The sequence below is a fragment of the Pongo abelii genome, chromosome 20 (genome assembly GCF_028885655.2).
Source record: "Pongo abelii isolate AG06213 chromosome 20, NHGRI_mPonAbe1-v2.0_pri, whole genome shotgun sequence".
NCBI classification, from domain to species: Eukaryota; Metazoa; Chordata; class Mammalia; order Primates; family Hominidae; genus Pongo; species Pongo abelii.
In genome coordinates, this window is record NC_072005.2 from 1,771,315 (window position 1) to 1,788,713 (window position 17,399).

Genomic DNA, 17,399 nt, shown 5'->3' on the forward strand with positions numbered 1-17,399 from the left:
CGGCCTGCGCACGGCGGAGCACCTGCCCCAGGACGTTGCGGTCCCTGCGTCACCTCTTCCCCACCTGTCCCCTTCCAAGCCTCCCACCACAGCAAGTGCCGGCTCTCAACAGCCGCTCCCTCCCCAGAAAGCTCCGGAGCTGCAGGTGGTTCCCCACGGATGGGTCCTGCTTCTCACTCCTGCACAGCTGAACCTCCAGGCCTGGCTGGGCAACCTCCACACAGCTCCCGGGAAAGCCCCCATCTTCCGAGGAGAAGCTCCTCGCTCTCCTCCCACCACACGCTCCCCCCAGCCCCCAGGCCCTCAGCCCATCCGGTCCAGCCCAGGGCTTGAGTGCGCCCGAAAGTCAGGTCAGAAACCAACGCAGTGGCTTCCACACGGGTCCCGACCACAGCGTCCACATCCGCCCCGAACCTCGGAGTGGGAGGCTCGGTGGAAATAGGCCCATGCTAACGCCACGAGTCAGGACGAAGGCGCCGGGGAAGGCTGGCCCTAACCAGTGGCTGGTGTCCTTGGAAGAAAGAGAAACAGACCGGGCACGGTGGCCCACGCCTGTCATCCCAGCATGTAGGAGACCAAGGCGGGAGGATCACTTGAGCCCAGGAGTTTGAGACCAGCCTGGGCAACGTAGTGAGACCCCATCTCTACAAAAACATTGAAAATTAGCCAGGCATGGTGGTGAACAACTGCAGTCCTAGCTACTCAGGAGGCTGAGGCAGGAGGACTACTTGAGCCCAGGAGGTCAAGGCTTCAGAGAGCCAGGATTGCACCACTGCACTCCAGCCTGGGTGACAGAACAAGAGACTGTCTCAAAAAAAAAAAAAAAAAAAAAAAAAAGGCCGGGTGCGGTGACTCACGCCTGTAATCCCACCACTTTGGGAGGCCGAGGCAGGCAAATCACCTGGGGTCAGGAGTTGGGAGACCAGCCTGGCCAACATGGTGAAACCCCGTCTCTAATAAAAATACAAAAATTAGCCGGGCATGGTGGCGGGCGCCTGTAATCCCATCTACTCGGGAGGCTGAGGCAGGAGAATCGCTTGAACCTGGGAGGTGGAGGTTGCAGTGAGCCGAGATCATGCCATTGCCCTCCTGCTTGGGTGACAGAGCAAGACTCCATCTCAAAAAAAAAAACAGAGTGGGTGGCTGCATGGAGACGGATGCAGGGACTGAAGCAACGCGGCCACAGGCCAAGGACGTCTGGAGCCCCCAGAAGCTGGGTGGGGCAGGAGGATCCTCCCTTGAGCCTCCAGAGGGAGGGCCGCCCTGGGATGCCTTGATCCATGGTCCTCGGCTCTGGGACTGGCAGAGGATGAACCCACTGAGTCTGAGTCTGACCCCCCAGTGTGTGGGCATTGGGACTGCCGCCCGCCCATCTGCCCTCCTGGCCGCGTCCTTAGGGGCCCAGGCCTCAGGGCCCCGCACCACCATCACCCACAGCCGGTGCCCCAGGACAAACGCTTCCCTCCCACATGATGTTCCAGAAATAGAGTACCTGTGCGTGGGACTTCTCTTTCTTGATTTAAAAACGCATCTTGGTCTCCTGTGGGGAAAACCTTTGAGGAGGGTTCAAAAGCAGAAAGCAGGAGGCACTAAAGTGGGCCCGGCATGGGCCGTCCATGCACAGTTTGGAATCAGGGAGCCCCTCTGAGATGGGCGGGTCCCCAGGCAGCTCTGCCGGTCTCCACGGCAGGGGCTCCTCCAACACCAAGCTGGAGACACCCACATGGGCCTTCAGGATCCGACCCCTGGGCACCGCTCCTGCCTCCTCTGCCCACCGTGAATCCCCAGCCCCACTCCCGGCTGTTCCCCCTTCATGTATCTGTAACCCCTTCCCCTTCCAAACAAATCGAGAACACATGGCCACACAAAAACACATCCACAATTGCTCACAGCAGCACGATTCCCAACTCCAAACGGGGGAAACAACCAGTGTCCATCAACAGACACGGCACGACCACCCACGCGCCGGAACACGACCCAGCCACAAACAGGAACGAGGCTCTGATGCAGGACCCGGCGCAGATGCACCTTGAGGACGTCGCGCTCTATGAGAGACACCAGGCACAGAAGGACAAATCCTGTGTGATCCACTCCTAGGAGGTCCCCAGAGTCCTCAGATTCAGAGAGACAAAAAGTAGGGTGGGGGACAGGCACAGTGGCTCAAGCCTGTCATCGCAGCACTTTGGGAGGCTGAGGCGGGCGGCTCACCTAAGATCAGGAGTTCCAGATCAGCCTGGCCAACATGGTGAAACCCTGTCTCTATGAAAAATACAAAAATTAGTCAGGTGTGGTGGTGGACACCTGTAGTCCCAGCTACTCAGGAGGCTGAGGCAGGAGAATCACTTAAAACCCAGGAGGCATCAGGCACGGTGGCTCACACCTGTAATCCCAGCACTTTGGGAGGCCAAGGCAGACAGATCACGAGGTCAGGAGATCGAGACCATCCTGGCTAACACGGTGAAACCCCATCTCTACTAAAAATACAAAATATTAGCTGGACGTGGTGGCACCTGTAATCCCAGATACTCAGGAGGCTGAGGCAGGAGAATTGCTTGAATCCTGGAGGCGGAGGTCGCAGTGAGCTGAGATCGTGCCACTGCACTGCAGCCTGGGCTACAAGGCTGAGACTCCATCTCAAAAAAAAAAAAAACAAACAAACAAACAAAAAAAAAAAACAGGAGGCAGAGATGGCAGTGAGCCAAGATTTGCACTCAAGCTTGGACAGCAAGAGTGAGACTCCATCTCAAAAACAAAAGAAAACAGGTTAAAGACTGAAAGAACTGTATGGTGCACAAAGGGCCAATGATTCCGTGATTTAATCTACGCAATGGAACCTCCATGAAGAGCCCTAAACCACAGGGCTGAGCTTCCAAGCTGGTGACTTTGTCCACGTGCCACAAGGGTGGCCATCCTGAGCCCACAGGACACAGGTGCAGGTGCTCCGATACCCTCTGGACATGTGAACCTCCTCATCTGGCTGCAAGATGTCCTTGTTGTTTTTGTTTTTTGAGATGGAGTCTCGCTCTGCCGCCCAGACTGGAGTGCAGTGGCGCAATCTTGGCTCACTGCAACCTCCACCTCCCGAGTTCCAGTGAGTCTTCCTGCCTCAGCCTCCCAAGTAGCTGGGATTACAGGCATAGCACCACCATGCCTGGCTAATTTGTGTATTTTTTTAGTAGAGATGGGGTTTCACCATGTTGGCCAGGGTGGTCTCGAACTCCTGATGTCAGATGATCCGCCCGCCTCCGTCTCCCAAAGTGCTGGGATTACAGGTGTGAGCCCCCACGCCTGGAAGAGATGTCCTTTATTAAATCTTTCATTTATTTTTATTTCATTTTTATTTTTAGTTTTTACAGGTGTGGTCTCACTGTCACCCAGGCTAGAGTGCAGTGGCACGTTCATAGCTCACTGCAGCCTCAACCTCCTGGGCTCAAGCAATTCTCCCACCTCAGCCTCCCAGTAGCTGGGAACACACACACAAGCCACAATGCCCAGCTGTTAAATGTTTTGTACAGACAGGGTCTCGCTATGTTGCCCAGGCTGGTCTCAAACGCCTGGGCTCAAGCGATCCTCCCAGTTCAGCTGCCCAAAGCGCTGTGATTACAGGCAAACTGGTAACTGTATTTCTCGAAGTTCTGTGAGCTTTTATGGCTAATTATCAAGCTCAAGGACGGAGATGTGGGACCCCTGATTTTAGTCAGAGAAGTGTGGGTCACCTGGAGACTCGCCCCTGCAACAGGCATCTGACATGGGTGGCACGGGGCTCAGCTGACCACCTGTGGGGTCTGTGCTCACTCTGGATGGTGGGTGTGAGGGTTGAGTTAAATTGTAGGATGCCGCCGGGCACGGGGGCTCATGCCTGTAATCCCAGCACTTTGGGAGGCCGAGGCGGGTGGATCACGAGGTCAGGAGATCGAGACCATCCTGGCTAACATGGTGAAACCCTGTCTCTACTAAAAATACCAAAAAAAAAAAAAATTAGCCGGGCGTGGTGGCGGGCACCTGTAGTCCCAGCTACTCGGGAGGCTGAGGCAGGAGAATGGTGTGAACCCAGGAGGCAGAGCTTGCAGTGAGCCGAGATTGCGCCACGGCACTCCAGCCTGGGCGACAGAGCAAGGCTCCGTCTCAAAAAAAAAAAAAAAAAAAAAAAAATTGTAGTATGCCCAGTTTGTATCCACAAGATGAGGAATCACTTGCTGTGGAAAACCCACACATGGTGCCAGAACTCCTGTGAGGAGTAAAAACAGATTTTCCTTTATATCCAAACAGAAACCATGAGAGCTGGAGTGGCTACGTCAACATCAAAAGAAAGACGCCACTTTGGGAGGCCAAGGCAGGAGCATCGTTTTAGCCCAAGAGCAGATGATCAGCCTGAGCAATGTAGCCAGACTCTGCCTTGCCTGTTTTTCTACAAAAAGTTTAAAAATTAGCCACACATAGGCTGGGTGCAGTGGCTCACCCCTGTAATCCCAGCACTTTGGGAGGCTGAGGCAGACAGATCACAAGGTCGGGAGTTCAAGACCAGCCTGGCCAACATGGTGAAACCCCGTCTCTGCTAAAAAAGTACAAAAATTAGCCAGGCATGGTGGCGTGCGCCTGTAATCCCAGCTACTCGGGAGGCTGAGGCAAGAGACTTGCTTGAACCCGGGAAGTGGAGGTTGCAGTGAGCCAAGACTGCATCATTGCACTCGAACCTGGGCGACAGGGCAAGACTCCGTCTCAAACAAACAAACAAAAAACGCCAGGTGCGGTGGCTCACACCTGTAATCCCAGCACTATGGGAGGCCAAGGCAGGTGATCACATGAGGGTGGGAGTTCAAGACCAGCCTGACCAACACGGAGAAATCCCATCTCTACTAAAAATACAAAATTAGCCGGGTGTGGTGATGCATGCCTGTAATCCCAGCTACTCGGGAGGCTGAGGCAGGAGAAGAATCGCTTGAACCCGGGAGGAGGAGGTTGTGGTGAGCCGAGATCATGCCATTGCACTCCAGCCTGGGCAACAAAAACGAAACTCCGTCAAAGAAAAAAAAAAAAGAAAGAGAAAGAAAAGAAAAGAAAAAGGAATCTCTGGACCCCAAAATCACTACGCCAAAAGGAAAAATCAAGCTGGAACCGCTTAGGGCAAACCAGCCTTCTGTTCTATTCCTTAAAAAGACAGCTACTAAGATAAAAAAGCTACACACCTCCCTCCCAATCTGTCCACAAGGAAATTCCTTGTGGACAAAGGACAGAGAAAACTCAGCCATCCCTCTGCTCACTGAGATAAATGCGTTATCTGATTGCTGCCTTTGGAAAGGCTCATCAGAAACTCAATGCAATGGTCTGTTTCTTACCTATGACCTGGAAGCCCCTCCCCGCTAAGAGTTTCCCCCCTTTCTGGACTGAACCAATGTTCATTTTACATATATTGATTGATGTCTCATATCCCCCTAACATGTATAAAACCAACCTGTGCCCTGACAACCTTGGGAACATACCGTCAGGACCTCCTGAGGCTGTGTCACGGGCACGCGTCCTTAATGTTGGCAAAATAAACTTTTTTTTTTTTTTTTTGAGACGGAGTTTCACTCTTGTTGCCTAGGCTGGAGTGCAATGGCATGATCTCAGCTCACCACAAAATCGGCCTCCTGGGTGCAAGCAATTCTCCTGCCTCAGCCTCCCGAGTAGCTGGGATTACAGGCATGCATCACCACGCCCGACTAATTTTGCATTTTTAGTAGAGACGGGGTTTCTCCATGTTGTTCAGGCTGGTCTCGAACTCCTGACCTCAGGTGATCCGCCCGCCTCGGCCTCCCGAAGTGCTGGGATTACAGGCGTGAGCCACCACGCCCAGCTAGGCAAAAAAAACTTTCTAAATTGACTGAGACCTGTCTCAGATATTCAGGGTTCACATAACAAACCTTCATATACACCCCCGAATCTAAAATAAAATCAGGCCAGGAGCGGTGGCTAATGCCTGTAATCCCAGGACTTTGGGAGGCCGAGGCAGGAGGATCACTTGAGCCCAGGAGTTTGAGACCAGCCTCGGTGACATAGAAAGACCCCATCTCTACAAAAAAAATTTTATTTTATTTTTTGAGATGGGGTCTTGCTCTGTCGCCCAGGCTGGAGTGCAGTGGTGCCATCTGGGTTCACTGCAACCCCTGTCTCCCAAGTTCAAGCGATTCTCCTGCCTCAGCCTCCTGAGTAGCTGGGACTGCAGGCGCCCACCACCACGCCCGGCTAATTTTTTTGTATTTTTAATAGAGATGGGGTTTCACCGTGTTAGCCAGGATGGTCTCAATCTCCTGACCTCGTGATCCGCCTGTCTTGGCCTCCCAAAGTGCTGGGATTACAGGCGTGAGCCACTGCACCCAGCCAGGAATTCTTTTGACTGCCAAATTCCATGGAATCTGTGAACCGCGGTTTGTTTCTACACTCACTGGCTGGTCTGCGGGTTTTCCGGTTTTGAGCTACTGTGAATCATGCTGCTCTGAGCATTCATGCATGAGACTGTGTGAGGCCATTGATTCTCCTCTTAGATAAATGCCTCGGAGTGGAATGACCCTGATGTTTAACATCTTCTTCTTTGAGACAGGGTCTCACTCTGTCACCCAGGCTGGGGTGCAGTGCTATGATCACAGCTCACTGCAGCCTTGACTTCCTGGGCTCAGGTGATCCTCCCAACTCAGCCTCCTGAGTACCTGGGACTAGGGCATGCACCACCATGCCTGGCTCATTTTTAAAATTATTTTTTAGCCAGGCGCAGTGGTTCATGCCTGTAATCCCAGCACTTTGGGAGGCCGAGGCGGGCGGATCACCTGAGGTCAGGAGTTCGAGACCAGCCTGACCAATAGGATGAAACCCCGTCTCTACTAAAAATACAAAACTTAGGTGTGGTGGCCGGAGCCTGTAATCCCAGCTACTCAGGAGGCTGAGACAGGAGAATTGCTTGAACCCGGCAGGCAGAGGTTGCAGTGAGCCAAGATCGCACCACTGCACTCCAGCCTGGGAACAAGAGCAAAACTCTGTCTCAAAAACAAAACAAACAAAAAAAAAAATTATTTTTTAGCTGGAAGCAGTGGCTCACACCTGTAATCCCAGTGCTTTGGGAGGCCAAGTTGGGAAGATCACCTGAACCCACAAGTTCAATACCAGCCTGAGCAACACAGCAAGACCCCATCTCTACTAAACAGAAAAAAATTAGCCGAGCATGGTGGTGCATGTCTATAGTCCCAGCTACTTGGGAGGCTAAGGTGGGAGGACTGTTTGAGCCCAGAAGCTGGAGGCTGCAGTGAGCTATGATTGAGCCACTGAACTCCAGTGTGGGTGACAGAGTGATACCCTGTCTCTGAAAAAAAAATTTTTTTTAATGTTTAAAAAGTCTCAGAGTCCAAGGGGTCAATACTAGCCACACATGGCTAATTAAATCTAAATCCAAATTCAGCTGATTCAACATTCAACTCCTCGGTCACACTGGCCACATCTGTAGTCAGTACTGGCCACATGAGTGCCTAGTATTGGACAGCACAGCTCCAAACCATCTGGGTTACTACAGGATACTCCACTGCAGAGCACAAGACCACAGAACCCACAGAAAAACTGTTAAACCTAATAAGGCTTCAGGAAGCAATAGTTCAAACCAGATAAAAGTAAACATGCCAGCTACTCGGGAGGCTGAGGCAGGAGAATGGCGTGAACCCAGGAGGCAGAGCTTGCAGTGAGCCGAGATCGCGCCACTGCACTCCAGCCTGGGCGACAGAGCAAGACTGTGTCTCAAAAAAAAAAAAAAAATCACCCAACTTTATGTCCTTAGAAAGACCAAAATCCTCGATAAATTCCTTTATCACTTGACGAACTGATTCTCAAGATCATCAGGCATCATTAGGCCAGGGCTGGCAAACTATGGGCCTTAGAGTGAATCTGGCCCACCACTTGTTTTTGTAAATAAAGTTTTTTTTTTCTGAGACGGAGTTTCACTCTTGTTGACCAGGCTGGCCTGCACTGGCACTATCTCAGCTCACTGCAACCTCCTCCTCCTCCCAGATTCAAGCGATTCTCCTGCCTCAGCCTCCCGAGTAGCTGGGATTACAGGTGCGCACCACCACACCCAGCTAATTTTTTTATTTTTTATTTTTCTGAGACAAGAGTCTCGCTCTGTCGCCCAGGCTGGAGTGCAGTGGTGCCATCTCAGCTCGCTGCAACCTCTGCTGCCCAGGTCCAAGCAATTCTCCTGCCTCAGCCTCCCGAGTAGCTGGGATTACAGGCACCCGCCACCACACCCAGCTGATTTTTGTATTTTTAGTAGAGACGGGGTTTCACCATCTTGGCCAGGCTGGTCTCGAACTCCTGACCTCATGATCCACCTGCCTCGGCCTCCCAAAGTGCTGGGATTACAGGTGTGAGCCACTGCACTCGGCCAATTTTTGTATTTTTAGTAGAGACGGAGTATCACCATGTTGGCCAGGCTGGTCTTGAACTCCTGACCTGAGGTGATACTCCTGCCTCGGCCTCCCAAAGTGCCAGGATTACAGGTGTAAACCACCGCACCCGGCCAATAAAGTTTTATTAGAACACAGCTATTCTTGCTCAGTTATATGCTGTTGATTTACGGCTTTTTGTGCTGCTATGGCAGAATTAAATAGTTGCAACTGAGACAGTATGGCCTGCCAAAAATATTTACTATCTGACCCTTCACATGAATTTGCTGGCACCTGTGTCTTTTATCTGTTTTGGTTTTGTTTTACACAGGCAAGATCTCACTATGTTGCCCACACTGGTACCAAACTCTTCCCTTCAAAAGATCTTCCCACCTTAGGCCAGGGGCGGTGGCTCACGCTTGTAATCCCAGTACTTTGGGAGGCTGAGGATCGCCTGAGGTCAGGAGTTCGAGACCAGCCCGGCCAACGTGGCGAAACCCTGTCTCTAAAAATACAAAAATTAGCCGGGTGTGGTGGTGCACGCCTGTAACCCCAGCTACTCGGGAGGCTGAGGCAGGAGAACTGCTGGAACCCGGGAAGCAGAGCTTTGCAGTGAGCCAAGATCGTGCCACTGCACTTCAGCCTGGGCAACAGAGTGAGACTCTGTCTCAAAAAATAATAATAATAAAATAAAACACAGAATATAAGTTCCATAAGGAAGGAGATGTTTTTCTGTCATATTCACCTCCTGTAGCCAGGATTGTATTTCAGTGAGTATCTGTAGGGTGGACAGATGGGTGGATGTGGGTGACTGATTACAGAAGAGTAAATGTGTCAGACCAGCTGAGAAAGTCTTTTTTTTTGAGACAGAATTTTACTCTTTTTGCCCAGGCTGGAGTGCAGCAGCGCGATCTCAGCTCACTGCAACCTCCACCTCCCAGGTTCAAGCAATTCTCCTGCCTCAGCCTCCCGAGTAGCTGGGATTACAGGCACCTGCCACCACGCCTGGCTAATTTTGTATTTTTAGTAGAGACAAGGTTTCACTGTGTTGGCCAGGCTGCTCTCAAACTCCAGACCTCAGGTGATCCGCCTGCCTCCGCCTCCCAAAGTGCTGGGATTACAGGGGTGAGCCACTGCGCCCAGTCTTTTTTGTTTTCTTTTTTTTTAGGCGGAGTCTTGCTGTGTTGCCCAAGCTGGAGCGCAGTGGTGCGATCTCAGCTCACCACAACCTCTGCCACCCAGGTTTAAGCGATTCTCCTGCCTCAGCCTCTTAAGTAGCAGGCACACGCCACCATGCCTGGGTAATTTTTGTATTTTTAATACAGACGGAGTTTCACTATGTTGGCCAAGCTGATCTCGAACTCCTGACCAGGTGATCTGCCTGCCTCGGCCTCCCAAAGTGCTGGGATTACAGGCGTGAGCCACTGTGCCCGGCTCTTTTTTTTTTTTTTTTTTTTTAAGAGACAGAGTCTCACTCTATCACCCAGACTGGAGTGCAGTGGTAGGATCACAGCTTACTGCAGCAGCAACCTCTCAGGCTCAGGTGATCCTCCTACCTGAGCCTCCTGAGTAGCAGGGACCAAAGGCGCACACCACCATGTCCAAGTAATGAGGTTTCGCTATATTGGCCAGGCTGGTCTCGAACTCCTGAGATCAAGCGATCCTCCTACCTCAGCCTCCCAAAGTGCTGGGATTACAGATGTGAGCCACTGCACTCAGCCTGAAAAGTCTTCACAAAGAGTAAAGTTGGGAAGAATTTGGTGAGCAGTCCTCAAAACATACCATAAAATAGCAATCATCAAACAATGTGTTATGGGAACAAGGACTCACAAAGCAGTCAATGAAATAGGAGACCCCAGAACATACTGTTTTTTTGCTTTTTTTTCCAAGACAGAGTCTCACTTTGTCGCCCAGGCCGAAGTGCAGTGGCACAATCTTGGCTCACTGCAACCTCCGCCTCCCAGGTTCAAACGACTATCCTGCCTCAGCCTCCCCAGTAGCTGGGATTACAGGCGCGTGCCACCACGCCTGGCTAATTTTTGTGGTGTTTTTTTTCTTCTTTTTTGAGGCGGAGTCTCAGTCTGTCACCCAGGTTGGAGTGGGGTGGCGCGATCTCGGCTCACTGCAACCTCCGCCTCCCAGGTTCGAGCAATTCTCCTGCCTCAGCCTCCCGAGTAGCTAGGATTACAGGTGCCCACCGCCACACCAGGCTAATTTTTTGTTTTAGTAGAGACGGGGTTTCACCATGTTGGCCAGGCTGGTCTCAAATTCCTGACCTCGTGATCCGCCTGACTGGGCCTCCCAAAGTGCTGGGATGACAGGCGTGAGCCACTGCGCCCAGACAGATTGTTCTACTTCTAGACCTCGCTACATTGCTGACAGTTCCATGATAGAGTGAATAAAGATACTTTAGGCTGGGCACGGTGGCTCACACCTGTAATCCCAGCACTTTGGGAGGCCGAGGTGGGTGGATCACCCGAGCTCAGGAGTTCACCACCACCCTGGGCAACATGACGGAAATACTGTCTCTACTAAAAATACAAAAATTAGCCGGGCATGGTGGCGTGCACCTGTAATTCCAGCTACTCAGAAGGCTGAGACAGGAGAATCACTTGAGCCAGGGAGCCGAAGGCTGCAGCGTGTGGAGATCACACCACTGTACTACTCCAGCCTGGGCAACAGAGCAAGATTCTGTCTCAAAAAAAAATTAAAATAAAATAAAATGGGGAGGCCAGGTGCAGTGGCTCAGCTTGCACTCCCAGCACTTTGGGAGGCCGGGGTGGGTGGATCACTTAAGGTCAGGAGTTCAAGACCAGCCTGGCCAACATGGCAAAACACCATCTCTTAAAAATACAAAAATTAGCTGGGTGTGGTGGCAGGCACCTGTAGTCCCAGCTACTCGGGAGGCTGAGGCACCAGAATCACTTGAATCCAGGAGGCATAGGTGGCAGTGAACCGACATCTCGCCACTGCACTCAAGCCTGAGCAACAGGGCGAGAGTCAATCTCAAAAAAAAAAAAAAAAAAAAAAAGGCCCCACACGGTGGTTCACACCTGTAATCCCAGCACTTTGGGAGACTGAGGCGGGCAGATCACGAGGTCAGGAGATCGAGACCATCCTGGCTAACACGGTGAAACCTCGTTTCCACTAAAAATAGAAAAAATTAGCTGGGCATGGTGGCAGGCGCCTGTAGTCCCAGCTACTCGGGAGGCTGAGGCAGGAGAATGACATGAACCCAGGAGGTAGAGCTTGCAGTGAGCCAAGATCACACCACTGCACTCCAGCCTGGGCGACACAGCGAGACTCCATCTCAAAAAAAAAAAAAAAAAAAGATATTTTAGATACTAACTTCATGGGACAGGCTGATGCGTACATCTACAAAAGTGCATCCCTGGAGATCTTCAGTCCTCCCTTCAAGCCCCATGAGAGAATTAGATATTAATTCCCACAGATCATTCAATGCACAATCACTGCGTGTCTACTGTGTGCCAGGCTCCAGCGCACTGAGATGGACGGGTGCTCATCCAGGACCGGGGAACAGCCCAGAGGCCACGTGCAACCCCTAGCCTCCTCCCCAGCACAAACGCCGACCCCTGCGCTACGGTCCAGACACTGGGGCCACCGCCAAGGCCTGCTCCCAGCCTCCTCTCTGCCATGTCTCTGCTCACCCTGCACCCCAGCCAGGGACCACGCCCAAGCCCAGGCCACCTGCTTTCCTCACAGCTGGCAAGGCCGGGCCTCTCTCTGCTCATCGGTAAACTCCAGACTTTATCCCAGCACCCCCAGTTCGTCCTATCATCCCCCCACCCTTTTTTTTTTTTTTTTTTGAGACGGAGTCTCGCCCTGTTACCCAGGCTGGAGTGCAGTGGCGCGATCTTGGCTCACTGCAATTTCTGCCTTCTGGATTCAAGCGATTCTCCTGCCTCAGCCTCTGAGTAGCTGGGATTACAGGTGCGTGCCACCGCGCCCAGCTTATTTGTGTATTTTTAGTAGAGACGGGGTTTTGCCATGATGGCCAGGCTGGTCTCGAACCCCTGACCTCAGATGTCCGCCCGCCTCGGCCTCCCGAAGTGCTGGGATGACAGGCATGAGCCACTGCACCCAGCCTCAGCTGCTGTTTTTTATCTGCTGTGTGGCCTGCGGCTGTCAGCAACGCATCGGGTCCGTTTGTTCCCACAGCCCCAGGACAGGCATGTCTGAGTGACCATTTCAATCATGGAAACTGAGGCACAGGGCACTTGGGACGCACTGCTCTGTGGACCTCTCAGCCCCAGGTGCCGCCAATGCATCCAAGCCAGTACTTGTCCCTCCTGAGCCTGTCCTGGCTTGTGATGCTCCAGCCAGAAGTCTGGGGACCCCCGCCCCAGCCTCCCACACGCTCACCTGCCAAGCTGCCTCCTCTCCTGGCCACAGGAACTCGCTTCCTCCAAAGAGGACCTGCATCCTCTACCCCTCATTTCTGCCGTCCCCACCGAGCCCCCTGCTGTCTCCTGCCTGGAGTCTGCAGCTGCTACTCCCCAGCCTCACTCCTGGGCCCATCCACGGCACGTTCCACCCTCAATGCGGATCTGGTCATGCTGGGCCTCACTCCTCCTGCTCCGGCCTTGCCATGGCTCCCACCTGTCCAGCCCCTCTGGGCTCTGGGCCTTCCATCCCTGAGCCTGGGGCACTGCATTCTCCATCAACATCACTTGCTCAGGGGGTCGTTCTGGACCAGGTCAGTGCCCCCTGTCCATTTTCAGCCCTCCTGAAATGCCAAGGAAATACAGATGACCTTTGAACGAGGCAGGTTTGAACTGCACGGGCCCACTCATATGTGAATGTTTTCAATAAAGGTTGCCCCGAGGGTGCCGGCCTCTCCTGCCTCCCCTTCCACCCCTGCCACCCCCGAGACAGACCCACCCTCCTGCTCCTGCTCCTCCTCCTCAGCCCTCAATATGAACACAAGGACAGAGGCCTTCATGACGGTCACTTCCACTGTGTGAACAGCAAACAGGATTTCTCCTTTTTTTTTCCTTTTTTTTTTTTGAGACAGAGTCCTGCTCTGTCGCCCAGGCTAGAGCGCGGTGGCGCAATCTGGGCTCACTGCAACCTCCGCCTCCCGGGTTCAAGCAATTCTCCTGCCTCAGCCTCCCGAGTAGCTGGGATTACAGTTGCCCACCACCACACCCGGCTAATTTTTTGTATTTTTAGTAGAGACGGGGTTTCACCATGTTGGCCAGGATGGTCTCGAACTCCTGACCTCATGATTTGCCCACCTCGGCCTCCCAAAGTGCTGGGATTACAGGCGTGAGCCACCGCGCCCGGCCTGTCCTTTATTTTTTTGAGATGGAGTGTCACTGTGTCGCCTGGGCTGGAGTGCAGTGGTGCAATCTCGGTTCCCTGCAACCTCCACCTCCTGGGTTCAGGAGATTCTCCTGCCTCAGCCTCCTGAGTAGCTGGGATTACAGGTGTGTGCCACCACGCCCGGCTAATTTTTGTATTTTTGTAGAGACAGGGTTTTACCGTGTTGACCAGGCTGGTCCGATCTCCTGACCTCGTGATCTGCCTGCCTCGGCCTCCCAAAGTGCTGGGATTCCAGGCGTGAGCCCCCGCACCCGGCCCCTTAGACTTCTCTGAATATATTTTCTGGTCTCCAGCCTCCATTATTGTGAGAACAGGAAGCGGGTGTGCATGGACCAAGTGTCCTCACAAGGCCTCCGGTCAGCGAGAAGCCATTCCTAGTTAAGTTCGTGGGAGTCAAAAGTTGTACTCGGATTTGAGCTGAGTGGGGGTCCACGCCCCTAACCCCGCATGTGGAGGGTCCGCTGTCCCAGGCCCACCCACCTTACCTCGCTGCCATCTCCCGCTGGGCCTCACTGCCCTCTCCTGAGCCCCCCGGGGGCAGACCCCTCGCCTACTTCTCTCCAAGGGGTCCTTGTCCTGCCTCCATCCTCCCCACTTTGCAACCGAGCCAGCGGTCCCTCAAGTGCAATCGCGTACATGTCCCAAGGTCAGCCAGTGCCCAGGGGGCCCCACCTGCCCCCTCAAACAGAAAGCCTGGGATTCTCCAACTGCACCTGCTGCTGGGTGAGTTTCAGCTGCATCCAACCTACCCCTCCCCAAAGAGCAGGAAGACCACCCAGGTGGAGGGAGCAAACCCACCACCTCTCACTCCAAGCTAGGAGAGGCCCAGCAGCTAAGGACGACGGAGACAGGGACGGCGACAGGGATGGCACGAGCCGCAGGAGGCCCCGGAACCCTCTAGGGGCAGGAACCTCTCTGCTTAGTACCGCCCAGGGCAGGACCCCACCAGAGGAGACCCAGCTGCCCATGAACACCCAGGAAGAAGCCAGAACAGGTTAACAAAAGCACCTGAAGGTCAGAAGGGAGGGCAGGACCCTCCCCCTCCAGGCTCCGCAGCAAGAAAACCCAGCCCCTGCCCCCCGACCAATGACGGGCAGGGTAAGAGGGACCCGGGAGTGGAGGGAGCCTGGGGCCTGGGGCCAGTACCTGGCACACTGGCAAAGACAGAGACTGGGCCAAACCCGCTTCTTTCCCAGAAAGGAGGCCTGGGGGCTGGGGAGGGAGGGACCCCAGAGCTGGGGGTCTCTGGGTTGGAAGGGCTCGGAGATGGGAGTCTGGGCGGGGGTCTAGGGTGGTGGCCTGGTGGCAGGGGGTCATAGGATGGGGTGCAGGGGGTAGCAGGGCCCAGGGAAGGCAGCCTCCTGCAGAGTCCAGGGTCGGGAGCCTGGCAGTGGCGGAGCTGGAGGCGGGTGGTCACTGAAGTGGCAGGTGGCAGGGCTCAGGGGGCTCTGGCTGAGGTGGGGGTCCGGGGCTGGAGGGGCTGTGGATGGTAGTCTATGATCTGGACTGCGGGGCGGGCAGGGGGTGTCCCTGGAGGGGAGCGGCATGGTTTGAAGATCTCTGATCCAGATCATGTGCTGAGCCTGGGGGTCTCCGGTGGGGGTCAGTGGGTCTGGAGGCAGCGGGGAGGACGCAGAGAGCAAGGCCTAGGAGTCTTGGGGCACAGGGGTGCGGGTGGGAGTGGCAGGTCCCTGGATGGTGGGGGAAGAGGGAGGGGTCTTGTGGGTCATGGGTGGGGGTGGAGGAAACAGCAGGACCCCTGGAAGGAGGGGTCCTGGAGTTCAGGAGTCATAGGTTGGGGGTTACGGACTGAGGTGGTGAGGACTGGGGATGGCGGGGGTCTCACCATCCTGGGATGCAGGGGTGACACACTTGAGTGTAGCGGGGTCCCAGAGGACCCCGGGAGTAGAGAGTGGAAGGGCAGTGGGCAGGGGTGAAGGACCTGGGGAAGGAAGGGTCCTGGAGAGTCCCCGGGAACGGGGATGGAGGGGTCACGGGTAGGGGTCCCAGGGGGAGAGGGATGGCAGGCAAGGATGCAGGGCCTGGGGATGGAGGGGTCCTGAGGGTCCCCGGGTGCAGGGACGGACGAGTGTGGCATGTGGGGTCAGGGGTCCTAGAGACAGTGGGTTGGGGTCATGGGAATGGAGGAGCAGATGGGGGTACACGTCCCAGGGTTGGAGGGTTACAGGAGTCCCAGGGGTGGTGAGTGGGGGTGCAGGGCCAGGGCATGGAGGGGACCCAGGGATGCAGGCCAGGTGGGGTCCAGGGATGGAGGGGCCTGGGGTGCAGGCAGGGGTTCCGGCCGGAGGTGGAGGGGCCCAGGGATCTGGGGGCAGAGGTGTCTGGGGACCTGGGGTGCAGGGAGGGGTGAGGTCCAGGGGTGGAGGATCCTGAGGATGGAAGAATGGAGGGTCCTAGGGTGCAAGTGGGGGGTGGAGGGCCCTGAGGATGAAATATCTGGGGTCCTGGGGTGCAGGCTGGGTGGGGTTCGAGGATGGAGGGGCCCAGGGGCTCCAAGTGCAGGCCGAGTTGGAGGGTCCCAGGAACGGAGGGTACCGGAGTGCAGGCTGGGTGGGTCCAGGGACGGAGGAGAGCAGGGGTCCCAGGGGTACAGGGCCTGGGGTCCCGGAGAACGGGCTGGGGGCGCAAGCCAGGGGTGGAGGATCCAGGGGGTCCGGGGGATGGAGGGGTGCGGAGGCCCAGAGTGTAGGCCTGGTGGGGTCTGGGAACAGAGAGGTGCAGGGGCAGGGACAGAGGGGTGCAGAGCCCAGGGAACTGGGTGGAGTCTGGGGATGGAGGCCCCGGGGTGCAGGCCGGGTCGGGTTCAGGACCGGAGGGGTGCAGGGCCTCAGGTGCAGGCCCCGGGGTGCAGGCCGAGTTGGGTTAGGAGCCTGAGGATGCAGAGGTGCAGGGGTCCCGGGGACAGAGGGGTGCAGGAGTCCTGGGGCCGGAGGCGTGCGGGGGTCTCGGAGACAGAGGGGTGCGGGGCCTCAGGTGCAGGGCCCGGGCAGCAGGCTGGGTGGGTCGGGGCCAGGGCTGGCGGGGTCGGGGCGCCCACCTGTGCGCGGGGATGCGCTGCGAGCTGAGCCCCTTGCCCACCAGGAAGTGCACGTCGCACAGCACCTCGTTGTTGAAGAGGAAGGCGAAGCGCTCCTGCACGGTGGGCTTGCTGGCCTGCCAGTTGTACGCGGCCTCGCGCTGCAGCGCCGCCGCCCCCGGGCCCGCCGCCTCCTCCGCCCGCTCCGCGCCCGCGGCCTGCGCGTCTGTCCCGGGGCCCGGCGGGGCGGGCGGCGGCGGCCCGGCGGTGGCGGCGGCAGCGGCGGCGGCGGCGGCGGCGGCGGCGGCAGCGGCCGCGTTGCCGGGGGCCGGGGTGGCGGCGGCGTTGGCGCTGGGCCCGGGACTGCCCCCGGCGCCCGGGCCGACCCCGACCCCCGGCGGGCACGACGCGCGCCCGCCGCTCCCACCCGCCGCCATTTTGTCGCTGCGGCGCGGGCGGGGGATGGGAGGAGGGAAGGAGGGAGGGGAGGAGGGAGGGAGGGAGGGGAGGAGGGAGGGAGGGGAGGGGAAAAGAGGAGGGAGGGGAGGGGAAAAGAGGAGGGAGGGGAGGGGAAAAGAGGAGGGAGGGGAGGAGAGGGGAGGAGGGAGGGAGGG

At 55.9% G+C, this 17,399-nt stretch overlaps 1 protein-coding gene across 1 annotated transcript in view; it reads right to left on the minus strand.

The window, feature by feature from the left end:
- Nucleotides 1–17,233, minus strand: part of BTBD2 (BTB domain containing 2) — a 30,492-nt gene extending 13,259 nt beyond the window's left edge. Inside the window, exon 1 of the mRNA XM_024236559.3 lies at nt 16,807–17,233. Within this exon, the coding sequence (XP_024092327.3) occupies nt 16,807–17,222 (416 nt within the window). The 5' untranslated portion in view covers nt 17,223–17,233. The remainder of the gene's footprint in view (nt 1–16,806) is intronic.
- Nucleotides 17,234–17,399: the final 166 nt, after the last annotated feature.